The 19,085-nt window shown below is 41.5% G+C and overlaps 1 protein-coding gene across 11 annotated transcripts in view; it reads left to right on the top strand.

The window, feature by feature from the left end:
* RUBCN (rubicon autophagy regulator) overlaps positions 1–19,085 on the top strand; it is a 74,476-nt gene that overhangs the window by 22,590 nt on the left and 32,801 nt on the right. For 10 of the 11 annotated variants that reach the window (XM_054480567.1, XM_054480564.2, XM_054480563.1 and 7 more), the window contains exon 2: positions 8,356–8,509. The exons of the other annotated variant lie outside the window; for it this stretch is intronic. In XM_054480567.1, coding sequence (XP_054336542.1) covers positions 8,471–8,509 — 39 coding nt within the window. In that variant the 5' untranslated portion in view covers positions 8,356–8,470. The remainder of the gene's footprint in view (positions 1–8,355; positions 8,510–19,085) is intronic. 11 annotated transcript variants of the gene reach the window in all.

Raw genomic sequence — 19,085 nt, 5'->3', positions numbered from 1 at the left:
GTATGTTTTTCCTATAGGCATGTTATTTATTTAAAGCATATTATTTATGTAAAAAGGAGCCCATTCAACTACACAGCCTGCAAGTTAAATACTAGATAATTAAAAACAGAAAATATATGGCCAGATAGGAAGAAAAATTAAACACACATGTGATAGTCTCTCGCTACCTCAGTGTTACCAATAATTATTTCACTTAATTATATTTTTTTCTACCTGAAGGAAGAACCCATTACTTCTTTCCAGGAAGTACTTTCTGGCATTAAAAGTCCCAGGGACACTTGCCTGACCACAGTCTTCCAATGTCAAAGCCCTTGATACTTGAGTATTTTAAAAATCCTTTATGGTACTTTCCAGCTTCTGGTTTGTTCAGATTATTGATCCTTTTTTTGTGGGGAGGGATTTTTTTAGTTTTTTTTGTGGAGACAGGATTTTGCATGTTGCCCAGGCTGGTCTTGAACTCCTGAGCTCAAGCAATGCACCTACCTTAGCCTCCCAAAGTGCTGGGATTACAGGCATGAGCCACCACACCCAGTCTACTGATCCTTTATTAATTGCTAGTCTCAGGAAAGGCCTGAACAATTCTGCTCTTCTCTACAGTCCCCCCATATTACTAAAGGTAACCGCTAGTAACATATTATTTCTTTTCATATTTTTATGTTGAGATCATAAATCTAATTTTACATTCTGCCTTTTATACTTCAATATGCTATAATTAGCTTTAGAAACTTTTTCATCAAAAGTTTTCATTCTTCATGGTATTCCATCATGTGGATGTCACACCTTTCTTCCTTCACTTTGGGGATCAAATCATTACCTTACTTGGGACAACCTGACTTTCAGCTGTGATCCATGGGCCTGTCCCAGATAAAGAGCGCACTGTGGAAGGGACATGCCAGTAAGCTGAAGCTGTTTCCTTTACCACTAAAAAGAGTATTTGGGGATTGAAGATAGACCAGTATCTATTTCTTACCTTGAATCTCACTTTGCAATTGCATAGTACTTTCACTTATTTACTATTTATCATATATTTCATATATATCACATATAAGATACTCACATGTCATATATTTTTAGTGATTATGTTTTAGTTATGTATTAGTTATATAGTGTAATACTTTACAGATTTTTGTAGCTTTTTACTTTAATCTTGAGTGTTACTTATTATAACATACTTATTATAACATGGTAAGCTTAAGACTGAGTTGGCATCTAGGAAAACTGTTTTTCCCCAGATATACTTATTTGGGTCACTTAAGCAATTTCTGTTCCTCTTTAAAGGAGGGATGTGGTCAAGATCCTCCCAGAAGAAGGTAGTTGGGATTTTATTCTGAGATTGGCTTCGTTGTGAGTTGATGAAAATGATTTATGTAGAGATGGGTTATACTCTCCCTTGCCACTTAGGCCTGGTTCCATCCAGGCGTAGGGTGAGACAGTTAGAAAGATGTGCATTTAGTTTATGCTGATTAAAGGAGAACATTCTGTATAATGACAGAAGTGACTCTACCAAGAGCTGCTTTGAACCAGTTCACTTCCAAGGTCTTGACTGTGCTCATATAAAGATTACATGTGAATACAGGGTGATACCATTCAAATAACTATTACCAAACAGGCAATAGGAAAAACTGACCTTATCTGCTGGAAACATGGTTAAAGAATAGGGACAGGAGATATATATACACGTATACATATATATATGTATACGTATATATATGTATATGTGTGTATATATATGTGTGTACATATATACGTATATATACACACACACACATATATAGGTATATATAGGTATATATATAGGTGTATATAGATAGGTACATATATAGAGGCGTATATACAGAGGTACATATATAGAGGCGTATATACAGAGGTACATATATAGAGGCGTATATACAGAGGTACATATATAGAGGCGTATATACAGAGGTACATATATAGAGGCGTATATACAGAGGTACATATATAGAGGCGTATATACAGAGGTACATATATAGAGGCGTATATACAGAGGTACATATATAGAGGCGTATATACAGAGGTACATATATAGAGGCGTATATACAGAGGTACATATATAGAGGCGTATATACAGAGGTACATATATAGAGGCGTATATACAGAGGTACATATAGAGGCGTATATATATAGGTGTGTATATATAGGCATATATATAGGTGTGTATATATAGGTGTGTATATATATAGGCATGTATATATATAGGTGTATATATATACATATAGGTGTGTGTGTGCATATATATATATGTGTGTGTGTGTGTGTATGTATATATATAGTGGTTTTTTTTTTTTGAGACGAAGTTTCACTCTTGTTGCCCAGGCTGGAGTGCAATGGTGCAATCTCGGCTCACTGAAACCTCCGCCCCCCAGGTTCAAGCAGTTCTCCTGCCTCAGCCTCACGAGTAGCTGGGATTACAGGCATGTGCCACCATGCCTGGCTAATTTTTGTATATTTTTAGTAGAGAACGGGGTTTTTCCATGTTGGTCAGGTTGGTCTCGAACTCCTGACCTCAGGTCATCTGCCCGCCTCAGCCCCTCAAAGTGCTGGGATTACAGGTGTGAGCCACTGCGCCTGGCCGGGAAAGGATATTTTATTTCTCCATTGTGATCTGTTTACTTGCATCTAAGATTCAGGCATAATGGTTTAATCAAACCAGTGTGTATGAGCTTCAGTTGAATTTAGTATTTCAACTCTCTGATATTGGTAATTATATCATTAGGATAAACGATCCTAAAAAGATGAAGACACTAAAGAGATAGGCAATATAAAAATATGTAAAATGGGACTTCAAAAATTCCAGATTTGGGGAGGAATGGAGTTAAAGTATAGGTTTTGTTTGTTTCTTCCTTTTCCTATCTTTATGATCAAACTTAAGTTGCTGTCAGTTTAAAATAACTTTTTATGGGCCTGGCATGGTGGCTCACATGTGTAATCCCAGCACTTTGGGAGGCTGAGGTGGGCAGGTCACTTGAGGTCAAGAGTTCGAGACTGGCCTGGCCAACATAGTGAAACCCCATCTCTACTAAAAATACAAATATTAGCTGGGTGCGGTGGCAGGTGCCTGTAACTCTTAATTCCAACTACTCAGGAGGCTGAGGCATGAGAATCGGGTGAACCCAGGAGATGGTGGTTGCAGTGAGCCAAGATCATGGTACTGCAGTCCAGCCTGGGTGAGAGTGAGACTATGTCTCAAGAAAAAAAAGAAAATTAAAAATAAATAAAATAACTTTTTATAACTACAAAATGTGTTTTGTAATCCTCATGCTGACTACAAAGCAGAAACCTGTGACAAACCAAAATTGAAAAGCAAGGAATCAAAGCACACTACTAGAGAAAATCAAGTGCCACAACAGAAGACAGTAACGGAAAGAAAGGAACTGTAAAAAAACTAGAAAACAAGTAACAGACCTTACTTATCGATAATTACGTTAAATGTAAATGGGTTAAATTCTCCAGATAAAAGACAGTGACTCAATGAATTTTTAAAAACCATCCAAATAAGCCCCAACCGTATGCTGCTTCCAAGAATCTCACTTCACATGTGAGGACATACATAGACTTAAAGGGATGGAAAAAGATACTCTATGCAAATGGAAACCAAAAGACAGCAGGAGTAGCTATACTTATATCAGAGGAAACAGACTTCAAATCCAAAGCTGTAAAAAGAGTCAATGTCATTATGTAATGATAAAGAGTCAATTCAGCAAAAGGATATAGCAGTTGTGTGTGTGTGTGTGTGTGTGTGTGTGTGTGTGTGTGTTTATATATTAAGGTGCTCCCATGTTGGATGCCTGTATATATGCATGCATGCATCCAACATGGGAGCACCTTAAATATATAAAGTGAATATTAGTAGACCTAAATGGGGAGAGAAAGTCTGATACAGTAACAGTTGAAAACTCTGATACCCCACTTTCAGCAATGGACAGATCATGCAGACAGAAAATCAACAAAGAAACAGCAGTGTTAAACTATATCCTAGACTAAATGGACCTAATAGACATCTACAGAACATTCTACTCAATAGCTGCAAGATACACATTCTTCTCAGCAGCACATGGAACCATCTCCAGAATATATGGTATCATATGGTAGGCCACAAAACAGGTCTCAACAAACTTTTAAAAATTCAAATCATACCAAGTATTTTTTCTTTTTTTTAAAAAATGGGGTCTCACTCTGTCGCCCAGGCTGGAGTGCAGTGGTGCAATCCCAGCTCCACCTTTGCCTCCTGGGTTCAAGCAATTCTTCTGCCTCAGCCTCCTGTGTAGCTGGGATTACATGCATGCACCACCACACCTGGCTAATTTTTTTTTGTATTTTTAGTAGAGATGGGGTTTCGCCATGTTGACCAGGCTGGTCTTGACCTCCTGATCTCAAGTGATCCGCCCACCTCGGCCTCCCAAAGTGCTGGGATTACAGGCATGAGCCACCGCACCTGGCCATTCAAGTATCTTTTGTGACTACAGTGCAATACAACTAGAAATCAATAACAAGAACAACTTAGGAAACTATACAAATATGTGGAAATTAAACAACATGCTCCTGAACAACCAGTTGGTCAATGAAGAATTAAGAAGGAATTAGAAAATTTATTGAGTCAAATGACAGTGGAAATGCAACATACCAAAAACAGTGGGATACTGCAAAAGTAGTACTAAGAGGGAAGAAAATAGCAATTAACATCTACATCAAAGAGGTAGAAAGATCTCAACCTAATGTTGCACCTCAAGAAACAAAGGACAAACCAAACCCAGAATTAGTAGAAGGAAAGAAATAATAAAGATCAGAGCAGAAATAAATGAAATAGAGAATGAAAAAATATATATATAAAAGATTAACAAAAGAGTTTTTTTTTCAGAAGATAAAATTAACAAACCTTTAGCTAGACCAAGGGGGAAAAAAGACTGAAATAAATAAAATCAGAGAGAAAAAGGAGACATTGCAACTGACAGCACAGAAATATGAAGAATCACTAGAGGCTGTTATGGGCAACTCTGTGCTAACAAATTGGAAAACCTAGAAGAAGTGAAGAAATTTGTGGACACATACAGCTTGCCGATACTGAATCGTGACAAAATAGAAAACCTGGACAGACCAATAGTGAGTAATGCGATGGAATCGGTAATGAGTCTCCTATCAAAGAGAAGCCCAGGGCCCGATGTCGTCACTGCCAAATTCTACCACACCTTCAAGGAAGAACTGATGCCCATTCCTCCCAAATTATTCCACAAAGTCGGAGAGAGAATTCCTCCAAACTCATTCTACAAGGCCAACATCATCCTGATACCAAAGCTAGAGAGGGGCAGAAGAGGAGAAACTACAGGCTAGTACCCCCGATGAGTATAGCTGCAGAAATCCTTCACAAAATACTAGCAAACCAAATCTAATCACTGCACATTAAAAAAAATCAGAAGATAGCCAGTGTCAGTGAGGATGGGGAGAAAAGGGAACCCTCACACGCTGCTGCTGGGAATGTAAGTTAGTACAGCCATTATGCGACAGTCTGGAGGTTCCTCAAAAAGTTAAAAATAGAACTACTGTGTGATCAAGCAATCCCAATACTGAGTATATATCCAGGGGAAATGCAATCGGTGTATCAAAGCGATATCTGCACTCCTCTATTTATTGCAGTGCTATTTATGATAGCCAAGATACGAAATCAACTTAAATGTCCGTCAACAGCCAGGCGCGGTGGCTCATGCCTGTAATCCCAGTACTTTGGGAGGCCGAGGTGCACAGATCACATGAGGCCAGGAGTTTGAGGCCAGGAGTTTGAGACCAGTCTGGCCATCATGGCGAAACCCCGTCTAACTAAAAATACAAAAATTAGCCAGACATGGTAGCCTGTGCCTGTAGTCCCAGCTACACGGGAGGCTGAGGCAGGAGAATCGCTTGAACCTGGGAGGCAGAGGTTGCAGTGAGCCAAGATCATGCCACTGCACTCCAGCCTGGGCGACAGAGTGAGATTCTGTCTTAAAAAAAAATGTCCATCAACAGATTAATGGCTAAAGATAATGGGATGTGTATATACTATGGAATACAATTCAACCTTAATTCTTTCAGTTTTGGCAACATGGGTGAACCTGGAGGATGTTATGTTAAGGGCAATAAGCCAGGCATAGAAAGACAGCTGTCACATGCTATTACTCGGTAATCTAAAAAGTTGTTCTCATGGAGGTAGAGAGTGGAATAGTGGTTGCCAGAGAATGAGGAGGGTAGGAGGGAGAAGGGGATGGAGAGAGATGGGTCAACAGGTACATGGTTATAGTTAGATAGGAGGAGTACGTTCTGGTGCTCTGTTGCACAGTAAGGCGGGAGAAGGGCATGGAGAGAGATCAGTCAACAGGTCCAAGGGGACAGACAGTGAGACAGGAGGAGTGTACGTTCTGGTGCTCAGTTGCACAGTAAGGAGGGAGAAGGGCATGGAGAGAGATCGGTCAACAGGTACATGGTTATAGTTAGATAGGAGGAGTACGTTCTGTTGCACAGTAAGATGACGAGGGTTAACAGCAGTGTATGGTGTAGTTCAGAATAGCTGGAAGAGAGGTTTTTGAATGTTCTTATCACAGGGAAATGATAAGTATTTAAGGTGATGGATATGCTAATTACTTTGTTGCGATGAATGCACAATGTATCCATTGTATACTATCAATATGTACAATTATGTATCAGTCAAAAATTTTTTTAAAGGTGACACTAAATACAGTAGCTATGTAAATCAAATTTTTACAGAGGTTTTCTTCTACATGAGCAGATACCAAATATAGATTGTTTGGTGTATCTTAGAATAAAAGCCACATTCTTTTGTAGGTTTGGCACCTCAGGGACACTTCATTGTGAGGAAAGGAAATTCTTCAGCTTTGTCCAGAGGAAATTATAGGTAGATCTGAGCGCTCAAAGTTTCTAAGATGTCAATGCTCTTTGTATAATTTTGGAATCAAAGCCCTAGGATGATAGAGTACTTAATGTTGGCTTTGGGGATTTATCATGATGTTCTTTTTTTTTTTTTTTTTTTGAGACAGTCTCACACTTGTTGCCCAGGCTGGAGTGCAGTGGCGTGATCTCAGCTCACTGCAACCTCCACTTCCCAGGTTCAAGCGATTCTCCTGTCTCAGTCTCCCAAGTAGCTGGGATTACAGGCAGGTGCCACCACGCCCAGCTAATTTTTGTATTTTTTGGTAGAGATGGGTTTTCACCATGTTGGCCAGGCTGGTTTCCAACTCCTGACCTCAGGTGATCCACCCGCCTCAGCCTCCCAAATTGCTGGGATTACAGGTGTGAGCCACTGTGCCCAGCCTCATGATGTTCTTTAACAGTTAGCCTTGTAAGATCAGTACAGAATGAATCAGAACGCAGGTATGCAGAGCCACGCCATGAGTCAGACTGATTCTCAGGCCTGTGAGACCGGATTGTAACCTGTTGGCGCATGTGAAAACTGTGTCACTAAGAAATCAGAGGCTAGTTAACTCTGAGGAAGAGGCATAGGTTATGCAGAGTCACTGGGCAAAAGTTGGCAGTCCATTGGCCTCTGCGATGGCCGTTTCTTACAGTATAATCATAAATGACATTTTAGTGACCGCCTTAGTCCTACAGTTTCTGTCCTTCACGATGCTGTAGTTAGCGCTTGGAAATATAGGAAATAAGTTGTTTTTGGCCTTTTTTGTTTGGTAAAAGATGTCTGGTTCTGCGTGGATGCCTTCATCTTTTTGTATATTGTGCAGGTACTGTCATTGTTAAGAAATGGATCTTAGGCTGAGTGCAGTGGATTACATCTGTAATCCCAGCTCTTTGGGAGGCTGAGGTGGGAGGATCACTTGAGGCCAGGAGTTGGAGACCACCCTGGGCAGCATAGTGAGACCCCATCTCTACAAAAAATTTGAAAATTATCTGGGTGTGTTGGTACACATCTGTAGTTCCCAGCTACTCGGGAGGTTGAGGCTGCAGTGAGCTGTGATTGTGCCACCGCACTTCAGCCTGGGCGACAGAGTAAGTGTCTCAAAAAATAAAAATGGATCTGAATGGGTTATACCCCTATAAAGTTAGGGTTATAAGCTACTTATGTGAGGATTGAGTGAGATAGTAGATGAAAATCCCTTTACAAAGCATAATGTACCATTTGAATGTGAGGGTTTTTGCTTTTTGTTTTTTGTCTTTATATTAGTATCGTTCACAACTTTAATTCTCTCAGAGTTGAGTTTTGCGCCCAAGTGAAAATTAGGAGGGGAGAGAATGTTAGGATATGGGGCAGGAGGCTCCTTGGCTTAGACTTTGTTTGATAGGATCAGGATCGAGTACAGCAAAGGTAACTAACCATTGGTGTAACTGATGCCCTTGCAGGAGGGAGCACTGGCAGTTGCTGGGTAATTTGAAGACGACAGTGGAGGGTTTGGTATCAACCAACAGCCCCAACGTCTGGTCTAAGTATGGTGGCTTGGAGCGGCTTTGCAGGGACATGCAGAGCATCCTCTATCATGGGCTTATCCGTGACCAGGTACGCAGAACTCCTTTTTTTGCCAGATTGGCTGATTTACTTGTTGAAAAGAAACAGTCACATTGGAAGGGAGGAGATGAAGGCCACTAGTCTGTGAACTCCTGAGAGCAGCTGTGACTTAATACATTTTTTTAATATACAGAACATTTCACATCATGTCTGATGGACCATAGATGTTAATGGAATGAATAAATCACTGGGTAGGACAGCAAATCAGCAACAAAAGATTAGGTCAACTTAAAACTTTCCTATTGTTGCTGTAACAAGTAACTACAAACTTAATGGCTTAAAACAACACAGATTTATCATCTTTCAGTTCTTGAGATGGAAGTCCAAAATGAGTTTCACGGGGCTGAAACCAAGGTGTCTGCAGGGCCACACGCCCTCTGGACGCTCCACAGAGAATCCACTTCCTTGCCTTTTCCAGCTTCTCTAGGTTTCCTGCATTCTTTAGCTCTTGGCCACTTCCTCCATCTTGAGAGCCAACAGCATAGCACCTTCAAATCTCTCTCTGCCCCGCCCCCTTTTTTTTCTTTTCTTTTTTTTTTTGAGACGGAGTCTCGCTCTGTCGCCCAGGCTGGAGTGCAGTGGTGCGATCTCGGCTCACTGCAAGCTCTGCCTCCCGGGTTCACGCCATTCTCCTGGCTCAGCCTCCCGAGTAGCTGGGACTACAGGCGCCCGCCACCACGCCCGGCTAATTTTTTCTATTTTTTAGTAGAGATGGGGTTTCACCGTGTTAGCCAGGATGGTCTCAATGGTCTCAATCTCCTGACCTTGTCATCTGCCCACCTTGGCCTCCCAAAGTGCTGGGATTACAGGCGTGAGCCACCGCACCCGGCTCTCTGCCCCCTTTGTTTGTTTGTGTTTTGAGACGGGGTCTCGCTCTGTCACCAAGGCTGGAATGCAATGACAAAATCATGGCTCGCTGCAGCCTCGACCTCCCGGGTTCAAGCAGTCCTTCCACCTCAGCCTCCCACGTAGCTAGGGCTACGGGCACACGCAACCACACCTGGCTGATTTTTGTGTTTTTTGTAGAGACAGGATTTCACCATGTTGCCCAGGCTGGTATTGAATTCCTGGTCTCAAGTGACCCTCCTGCCTTAGCCTCCCAAAGTGCTGAGATTATAGACATGAGCCACCGTGCCCAGCCCTCTCTGCTTTCACATCCCTTTCTCTCCTTATGGACCATTCCTGCCTCCCCCCTCTCCTTATGACCATTCCTACCTCCCTCTTAAGGACTCTTACAATTACATTGGGCCCACGTGGACAATCCAGTATAATCGCCCCATCTCAAAATCCTTAATTTAATCACACCTGCAAAGTCACTTTTGTCATAAAAGGCAACATTCCCAGGTTCTAGGAATTAGGATGTAGACATCTTGGAGGACCAGTCTTAGCTAACCACAGCCAGGAAGCTTTTTCTTCTGAATCTTAGTTTTGGTTTTAAAACCATGCTGTTTTTTTTCAGAAGTAGGTAGGATAAAGGAAGAAAAACAGCCAAGGCAAAAATATGTTCACTTATTTCTGACCTTCATGCATGAAATGTTTCTACAGAATGAGAAGGTGGCCAGGCACAGTGGCTCATGCCTGTAATCCCAGCACTTTGGGAGACTGAGTGGGACAGATCACTTGAGATCAGTTTAAGACCAGCCTGGCCAACATGGTGAAACTCTGTGTCTACTAAAATTACAAAAATTAGCCGGGCATGGTGGCGCGCACCTGTAATCCCAGCTACTCAGGTGGCTGAGGCAGGAGAATCGCTTGAACCTGGGAGGCGGAGGCTGCAGTGAGCCGAGACCGCGCCACTGCACTCCAGACTGAGTGACAGGGTGAGACTCTATCTCACAACAACAAAAGAATGAAAAGGTGAAACTCCATGTACTCAGTTACATTAAAAGTACTTCCCTATGGAAAATCCTTTTGTCTAGAAGCCAGTGTGTTCTAGTGATAATTAATTGCTTAGGCTTGATAAGATTGGTGTAATTAGAATCAACGTCTCTTTCCTGAGACAAAATAATCGGCTCTTCCTGTGATTCTTTTTGAATTAGAATTTTCTCTTGTTCCCTAAATTTAGACTTTTGTTATTACTATCTTTACTTCAAATTAATAATGGGAAGAAAGAATTAATGTGCTTTCTTTGTAGGGATAGTGAGACTTTATCCTCAAAGTATCTGTGAAAACTGGCAGGCATAAAAGTGACTAGGGAAAAGAAGAGTCAGTAGTTAACTCATGTTAACTGTGACACGAGTAGTTAATAGGTAGTGTGGCTCAGGGTAGAGCCAGACTGCCTGGATTCAGTTTTCAGCTCCTTCATGTGTTAGCTGTGTAACCTTGGGCAAAATACTTAACCTCTTCGTGCCTTAGTTTCCTCACCAGTGAAATGAGGTAGAATCTGTCTACCTCTAGGGTTGGTGTGGTATGTAAAGCATTAAGAGAATAGGAAGTTCTCTCCCAGTATGTGCTATGATGAGGAGGAAGAGGAGGAGGACACAATGACTCATTAAATTTTCCTCCTAGCATCCTAGGACAATCCGAGAACTATTTATAAAATATTGTCATATTTAGAATACCCTTTGAGTTTTACTTCATAGATAACTTGTTGATGCTTATGAATGGTAGTTTGTAGCTTAAATTTTTAAAATATAAACTTTATTGATGTTGAGTTTCTTTTTCTTTTTCTTTTTTTTTTTTCGAGATAGAGTTTCGCTCTTGTTGCCCAGGCTGTGGTGCAATGGCACGATCTCGGCTCACCACAGCCTCCGCCTCCCGGGTTCAAACGATTCTCCTGCCTCAGCCTCCCAAGTAGCTGGGATTACAGTCATGCACCACCACGCCCAGCCAGTTTTGTATTTTTAGTAGAGATAGGGTTTCTCCATGTTGGTCAGGCTGGTCTCGAACTCCTGACCTCAGGTGATCCGCCCGCCTCGACCTCCCAAAGTGCTGGGATGACAGGCGTGAGCCACCGCACCTGGCCGAGTTTCTTTTTCTTTATGTCCTCAAAAACTCTATAATCAGCTTTGAGTTTTGAAATGAGTAGAATCCAATAATACTTAAAGGTTTCTGCTTTATCTTTGGCAGTTACTCCATTTGCAGTGTTTTAAATAAATTTTGGTTCTGGATAAAGTTGTCAAGTGAGTCATTGGGGTTTAGTATCCTCCTATTTAAAAAAAAAAATCAGACCTCACAAATACAGGCATAATTGTGTGTTCTCGCTCACGTCCTCCCCTGTCAGGGCCTAGTATAACTACCTGGAACTCTAAGCTCATCTTTCTTTTTTATCAGAATTTATTCTCAGCTAGCAATCACATTGGAAAAGAGCTAATCAACTAATTGGTATTAAAGTGTGTATACTTGGCTGGGCGTGGTGGCTCACGCCTATAATTCTGCACTTTGGGAAGTTGAGGCAGGAAGATTACTAGAAATTTGAGGCCAGGAATACAAGACCAGCCTGGGCAACACAGCAAGATCCCTATCTCTGTACAAAATTTAAAAAATTAGCCAGCCATGGTGGCGCATGCCTGTGGACTCAGCTACTCCGGAGGCTGAGGTGGGAAGATTGCTTAAGCCTGGGAGGTTGAGGCTCCAGTGAGCTGTGATTGTGCCGCTGCAACCTAGAGTGAGACCCTGTCTCAAAAAAAAAAAGCAAACCCAAAACAGCAAAAAGCACCATCCTAGGACTGAGGAGGCAACATTGCATCATAGACTGACAAAAGTCTTTGGAATCAGTTAGAACCTAGATCAGAATCTAGACTCATTGCTCACGTCCATGGGAAATAAAGTGACGTAGCAGTTAAAATTACGGACTTTTGAATCAGACTGCTCACATTTTAATCTCAGCTTCGCCATTAACTGAGTGGTGCTGGGCAAATTATGTAACTCTTTTGTCTTTGTATTCTCTTTTTTTTTTTGATACAGAATCTCGCTGTGTCACCCAGGCTGGAGTGCAGTGGCGTGATCTCAGCTCACTGCAAGCTCTGCCTCCCGGGTTTACGCCATTCTCCTGCCTCAGCCTCCCGAGTAGCTGGGACTACAGGCGCCCGCCACCACACCCAGCTAATTTTTTTTTGTATTTTTAGTAGAGACGGGGTTTCACCGTGTTAGCCAGGATGGTCTCGAACTCCTGAGCTCATGATCCGCCCACCTTGACCTCCCAAAGTGCTGGGATTACAGGCATGAGCCACCCGCACCTGGCCTGGAATTTTTTTTAATGTAATTCTGCCGTATGCCCTTCTCTCTTCTTACACTCTGTGTATTTTCCTGAAGCAGTCTCATCCGCTCGCATTGCACCATCACTCACCCATTGATGACCCCCACCTCAGGGTTCAGCAGGTTCACCTCTCTGCTGAACTCTAAATCCAGAAGATTAGCTGTCTCCTGTACCTTACTGTCTGGCTGTCTTTCAGGCCCGACCACAACATGACCAAAACTAAACTTATGTTCTCTCATGAGATTGCCCTTCTTCCTATTTGTGGCGTTGACCTACTCACTCTCCCAAGTCAGAACCTTGGGAATCCTGCCAGTGTGTTTTACAGAAACTCAGTGCAAGTTTCCCAGGCTGCTGACCAAAATAGCTACCAGATTAGTGGCCCTGCCACTCAGTGGGTCAGGTACTTGTGTCCTAATAGCAAATGGGTTCTTCTCTTGGCCCTGTTACTAATATTAAACTGTCATCTAGAGTAATCACTTAACCATATTACAAGACAGTTTCACTGTCTGTGCCTGAAAGAGAAATGCAAGTCAAATCAATGAGAATCTCAGATGAAAGCTGCTTGATAAATGCAAAACACTATTCACATATCTTATAATTATTAAGAGTGATAATATCTGGCTTGGCACAGTGGCTCATGCCTGTAATCCCAGTGCTTTGGGAGACTGAGGCGGGCAGATCACCTGAGGTCAGAAGTTTGAGACCAGCCTGACCAACATGGTGAAACCCCATCTCTAATGAAAATACAAAATTAGCTGGGCGTGGTGGTGTATGCCTGTAATCCCAGCTACTCGGGAGGCTGAGGCAGGAGAATCGCTTGAACCTGGGAGGTGGAGGTTGCAGTGAGCTGAGATTGCACCATTGCTCTCCAGCCTGGGTGACAAGAGGGAAACTCCGTCTCAGAAAAAAAAAAAAAAAAGTGATAATATCTGTGAAAGTATCTGGTCATCAGAATGAAAAATATCAAAGCATATGATCATCTGCAAAATAGCAGTAGTATTTTTAATTTTTTTCATTTGTTTTTATCTTTTCTCTCTCCTTTTTCAGATGCCTCCTATCCTGAGAACCCAGTAGTGTTAGTAATCAGAAGCAGAGCAAATCAGGCAGATTTGTCATATGGACACACACACATTTAGCAACTGCAGCCTCTCGTGGGCAGAATCGAAAGATCCGTGCCAGTTTCCTTGCTGCTCTGTTCTGCCTTGTAAAGATCTGAGAATTAAAGTCTGCGTCAAGAACTTGTTTTTCCCTTTCATTTCCTCCCTCTGAAAGATGAGGGCTTTCAAAGGTTTCAGGCTGCTGCGTCATCCCCGAGCTATTCTGGGTGTTGTGCCCTTGTCGGGAGGAGGGCCTGATATAGTGATTCGTGCTGCTCATGTCCCCTCTGGGCTTTCAGGAGGATGCGTTATGGAATGTGAATTGTATTTTTAAAAATTCACTCAGGGCCTTAGGAAAGCTGTAACATCATGATCGTATTCTCAGAGGGATCTCATTTTTCTTGACAGCTGCATCTGGGCTACCTTTTTAGTCCTTCCAGAAGGCAAGGCATATTTGATATCCTCTTTTCTGTTGCTTAGAAATGTGGAGACAGTTAGCCCCTGCAATTGCTCAGCTGAATAGAAGTGAAAGGATCCCTCCTTTTGCTACCGTCAAGAAGAAACTAGTTCTTGGCAGCATAGATGGTCCAATTACAAAAAAGACCTCTGTGGTTTTTTTCTGAATATGTAATGTAGGTAATATATTTTCTTTGTTGAAAATTCAGAAAATACCTAAAAGACTTTAGAAGAAAGTAAATATGACCCACTCTAACATTGAGGTATATTTTCTGCTTTTTTCTATGTATTTATGTGTTTTAAAAAAAATTAAGGTTGTACTATATATATCACTCTATAACTTGAAAAATATTTAATTTTTGAACACTCTATTTTACATAGCTAGATAATCAAAAAAGTATAAAACTGTATACAGTGAAAAGTCTTGCTCCCTTCTGATCACATAAAAAACTACCATTTACTAATTTCCTTACAGAGAATTTTTTTTTTTAATTGAAAAATTTTTTTTTTAGAGACAAGGTCTCACTGTGTTGCCCAGGCTGGTCTCAAGCTCCTGGCCTCAGGCAGCCTCCCAGCTTGGCTCCCAAGGTGCTGGGATTACAGGCATGAGCCACCATGCCCAGCCCTTCCAGAGAATTTTTATGCTTATAAAAGCAATTACCAATGATTTTCTTTGCTATACCTACAAGTTTTTAAATATAAATAATAGCATACTGTAGTAACTATTCTGTATCTTGCCTTTTTCACTTAATATGTTTTGTAATTCATCCGAAATCATTACATAAAGAGCTTGTTCATTCTTTCTTACAACTGTCATTTTATAATATTCCATTGTACGTATGTACCATCACTTATTTAGCCAGTCCCCTGGTGAATGGATATTTAGATTGTTTCCAATCATTTGCTATTAGTAACAGTGCTTGTGTATAAATAATTTTGCCCTTTACCGTAGGATAAATTCCTAGAATTCTTAGATTAAAGGGCATGTGCATTTGAAATTTTGATAGCTATTGCTAAATTACTCTCCAGGAAGTTATGTATATAAATACCCTCACCAGAGGCCGGGCGCAGTGGCTCACACCTGTAATCCCAGCACTTTGGGAGGCCAAGGCAGGTGGATCATGAGGTCAGGAGTTCGAGACCAGCCTGGCCAATATGGTGAAATCCTGTCTCTACTAACAATACAAAAATTAGCTGGGCTTAGTGGCATGTGCCTGTAGTCCCAGCTGCTTGGGAGGCTGAGGCAGGAGAATCGCTTGAACCCGGGAGGCAGAGCTTGCAGTGATCCAAGATCACGCCACTGCACTCCAGCCTGGGCGACAGAGCAAGACTCCATCTCAAAAAAAAAAAAAAAGTAAAGGATTACACTTCTCTTAGCATGAAAAGATATTATAAGTGTCATTGAATTTTTTTCCCTGTGAACTTTTTCCTATTTTATTCCTATTTTCAATAGATTTAGTCTTTTCCTACTGATTTATAGATATTCTTTATTTATTGAGGAAATTAGTCCTTTGTAATGGGAATTGCAAATATTTTTTCCTAGTTTGTCTTTTGACATTTCTTTTCTTTTTTTTTTTGTTTTTGAGATGGAGTTTCACTCGTTACCCAGGCTGGAGTGCAATGGCACAATCCAAGCTCACCGCAGCCTCTGACTCCGGGGTTCAAGCGATTCTCCTGCCTCAGCCTCCCAAGTAGCTGGGATTATAGGCATGTGCCACCATGCCCAGCTAATTTTGCATTTTTAGTAGAGACAGGGTTTCACATATTGGCCAGGCTGGTCTCAAACTCCTGACTTCAAGTGATCCATCTGCCTCAGCCTCCCAAAATGCTGGGATTAACGGGCGTGTGCCACCACACCAGCCTACTCTGCGATTATTAAGAGTGTTTTCCCATGGTTTTGTCTATTACTTTTATGGCTTAGTTTTTTACATTCAAATTGTTCCATCTGTAATTTATTTGGAATGTATTTAATTTCCTATGCATTTGTATCAACTTTTCGATTTCTATTCTGGTGTGTTGTTCTCTGTTTATTTGCCATCACCACTCAGTTTTAATATAGTAGCTTTTCAGGCCGGGCGCGGTGGCTCACATCTGTAATCCCAGCACTTTGGGAGGCCGAGGCAGGTGGATCACCTGAGGTGGGGAGTTTGAGACTAGCCTGACCAATATGGAGAAACCCCGTCTCTACTAAAAATACAAAACTAGCCGGGCATGGTGGTGCATGCCTGTAATCCCAGCTACTCGGGAGGCTGAGGCAGGAGAATTGCTTGAATCTGGTAGGTGGAGGTTGCGGTGAGCCAAGATAGCACCATTGCACTCCAGCCTGGGCAACAAAGAGAAACTCCATCTCAAAGAAAAAAAAAAACCCATAGTAGCTTTTCATTATGGTAGCGGGTAGTTCCTCATTCTTACAGCATCTGTTGGTGGTGGTGGTGATGGTGGTGGTTTTTCCCTCAACATGCAAACATTTGTTCTTTTATTTACCCTGTGAACTCCACACCACTTTTCGATAAGAACAGGAAAAAACTTCTTATGCAACATGATCTGGATCATTAACTGATTGATGAAGTGAGGGAAATCAAGTAGTGATAATATGTGTAACTCAAACATTTTATTTTAATTTAAAACATAAATTTATATCTATTCAACAATCTTAGGATATTGGGTCAAAGCCTGTTCTGTGAGTATGGGCCCACTGATGGAGTCTGTATCATCCTTCTTATATAAACTATGCCCCTTATACATCAGATAGAATTTCCAGTTTCAATTTCTTTTATACTGAGCCAGCAATTTTAAAAATCCTGTAGTATGAATATAAAATTTTCATTTTTCGTTTTTCCCCTAACTTCTGAAAATCGTCTTGCCTCCACCTAATTTGGTATCAACTCTTCATAGTGACTTACCTTTATTGAAAAGGCTTTTCAAAGCATACTAGTGTTTATAAATACAGTCATTTCCTCAATGTGCATAATCATTACTTTAAATGTGAAATTATAACAAGTATAACCGACAGGAATAGGTTTGGGAACAAAAATAACTGGTTCTTGGTAAGCCACAACTCAATTGGTGGGAGTAAAAGTGCACGTTTATTCTAGAGAATTATCTATACCCAACTTGAGTGCTTCTTTGTCAAGGTCGGGAGAATTGGAAAGCCATTCTTTCAGCAAAGAATATAGCATTGCTCTTTTTTTTTTTTTTGAGTCTACCACTGTAGTCTTTTTTTTCTTTGTAGCATTGCTTTTAATGTGTATATATTACAAGTGTACCCTAATTTAATCAGCACTCTACTGATAAATGTTCAAGTTGTTTACATATAGGCCGGGTGTGGTGGCTCACGCCTGTAATCCCAGCACCTTGGGAGGCTGAGGCGGGTGGATCACCTGAGTTCAGGAGTTCGAGACCAGCTTGGCCAACATAGTGAAACCCCATCTCTACTAAAAATACAAAAATTAGCCAGGCATGGTGGCAGACACCTGTAATCCCCGCTACTCGGGAGGCTGAGGCAGGAGAATCGCTTGAACCCGGGAGGCAGAGGTTTCAGTGAGCTGAGATTGCACCATTGCACTCCAGCCTGGGTGACAGAGCAAGACTCTGCCTTGGGAAAAAAAAAAAAAGTTGTTTACATATTTTTCTTTATTTGTTATTATAAAAAATGCCAAACATTCTTTTTTTATGTAAAGAAATGTATTAATAAAATGTATCCCTCTCTCTGTTCCTTTATGATTTGCACTTTTGTAGCAAGAAAAGACCTGCTGAATCAGAACTTGCATTATTATTATTATTTTTTTTTTTTGAGACAGAGTATTGCACTATTGCCCAAGCTGGAGCGCAGTGGCTTGATCTCAGCTCACTGCAACCTTCACCTCCCAGGCTCAAGTGATTCTCCTGCCTCAGCCTCCCGAGTAGCTGGGACTACAGGCGTGTGCCCCACGCCTGGCTCATTTTTGTATCTTTAGTAGAGACAGGGTTTCACCATGTTGACCAGGCTGGTCTTGAACTTCTCCTGACTCAGGTGATCCTCCCACCTCAGCCTCCCAAAGTGTTGGGATTACAGGCGTGATCCCCTGTGCCTGGCTTGATTTGCACTTCTGCTTTTAAACGTTGAAAGTTTTATCTGCATAGAAATCCAATATCCTTACTTTTCTTAGTGGATTTGTAGTTTCCTTTTTCCTTTTTAACTCTTCAATACAGCTGGAATTTATTCTGGAATTTATAAAATAAATCATATTTATTTTATATGATTTGAGGAGAATGCCTAAATTGGTCTACTTCTAGCCAGCCAATTTTCTCAACAGTATTTCTTGAATAATCAATTTTTTCCATTTTTTTTCCCAAACAAAAAAATAGTTTGCTTAAGGGTTTAAGTTAGTTTAAAATTTTGTCTGAAGAAAAGAAACCAATTTTACATGCTTTTCTTTTCTTTTCTTTTTTTTTGAGACCAGAGTCTTGCTCTGTCACCCAGGCTGGAGTACAGTGGCGCAATCTCGGCTCATTGCAAGCTCCGCCTCCCGGGTTCATGCCATTCTCCTGCCTCAGCCTCCTGAGTAGCTGGGACTACAGGCACCCGCCACCACACCCGGCTAATTTTTTTGTATTTTTAGTACAGACAGGGTTTCACCATGGTCTTGATCGCCTGACCTCGTGATCCGCCCGCCTCGGCCTCCCAAAGTGCTGGGATTACAGGCGTGAGCCACCGCGCCCGGCCACGATTTTACGTGCTTTTCACTTAAAAATGACATAACCAAGAGACATGCTGGAGTTGATATCCCACGGCTGCCCAACCCTGGCTGGCCACTTAAAATCCACTCAACCAGAT

Source organism: Pongo pygmaeus, chromosome 2, assembly GCF_028885625.2.
Source record: "Pongo pygmaeus isolate AG05252 chromosome 2, NHGRI_mPonPyg2-v2.0_pri, whole genome shotgun sequence".
NCBI classification, from domain to species: Eukaryota; Metazoa; Chordata; class Mammalia; order Primates; family Hominidae; genus Pongo; species Pongo pygmaeus.
Note: the sequence above shows the minus strand (reverse complement) of the source record. Positions and strands in the feature narration are given on the sequence as shown.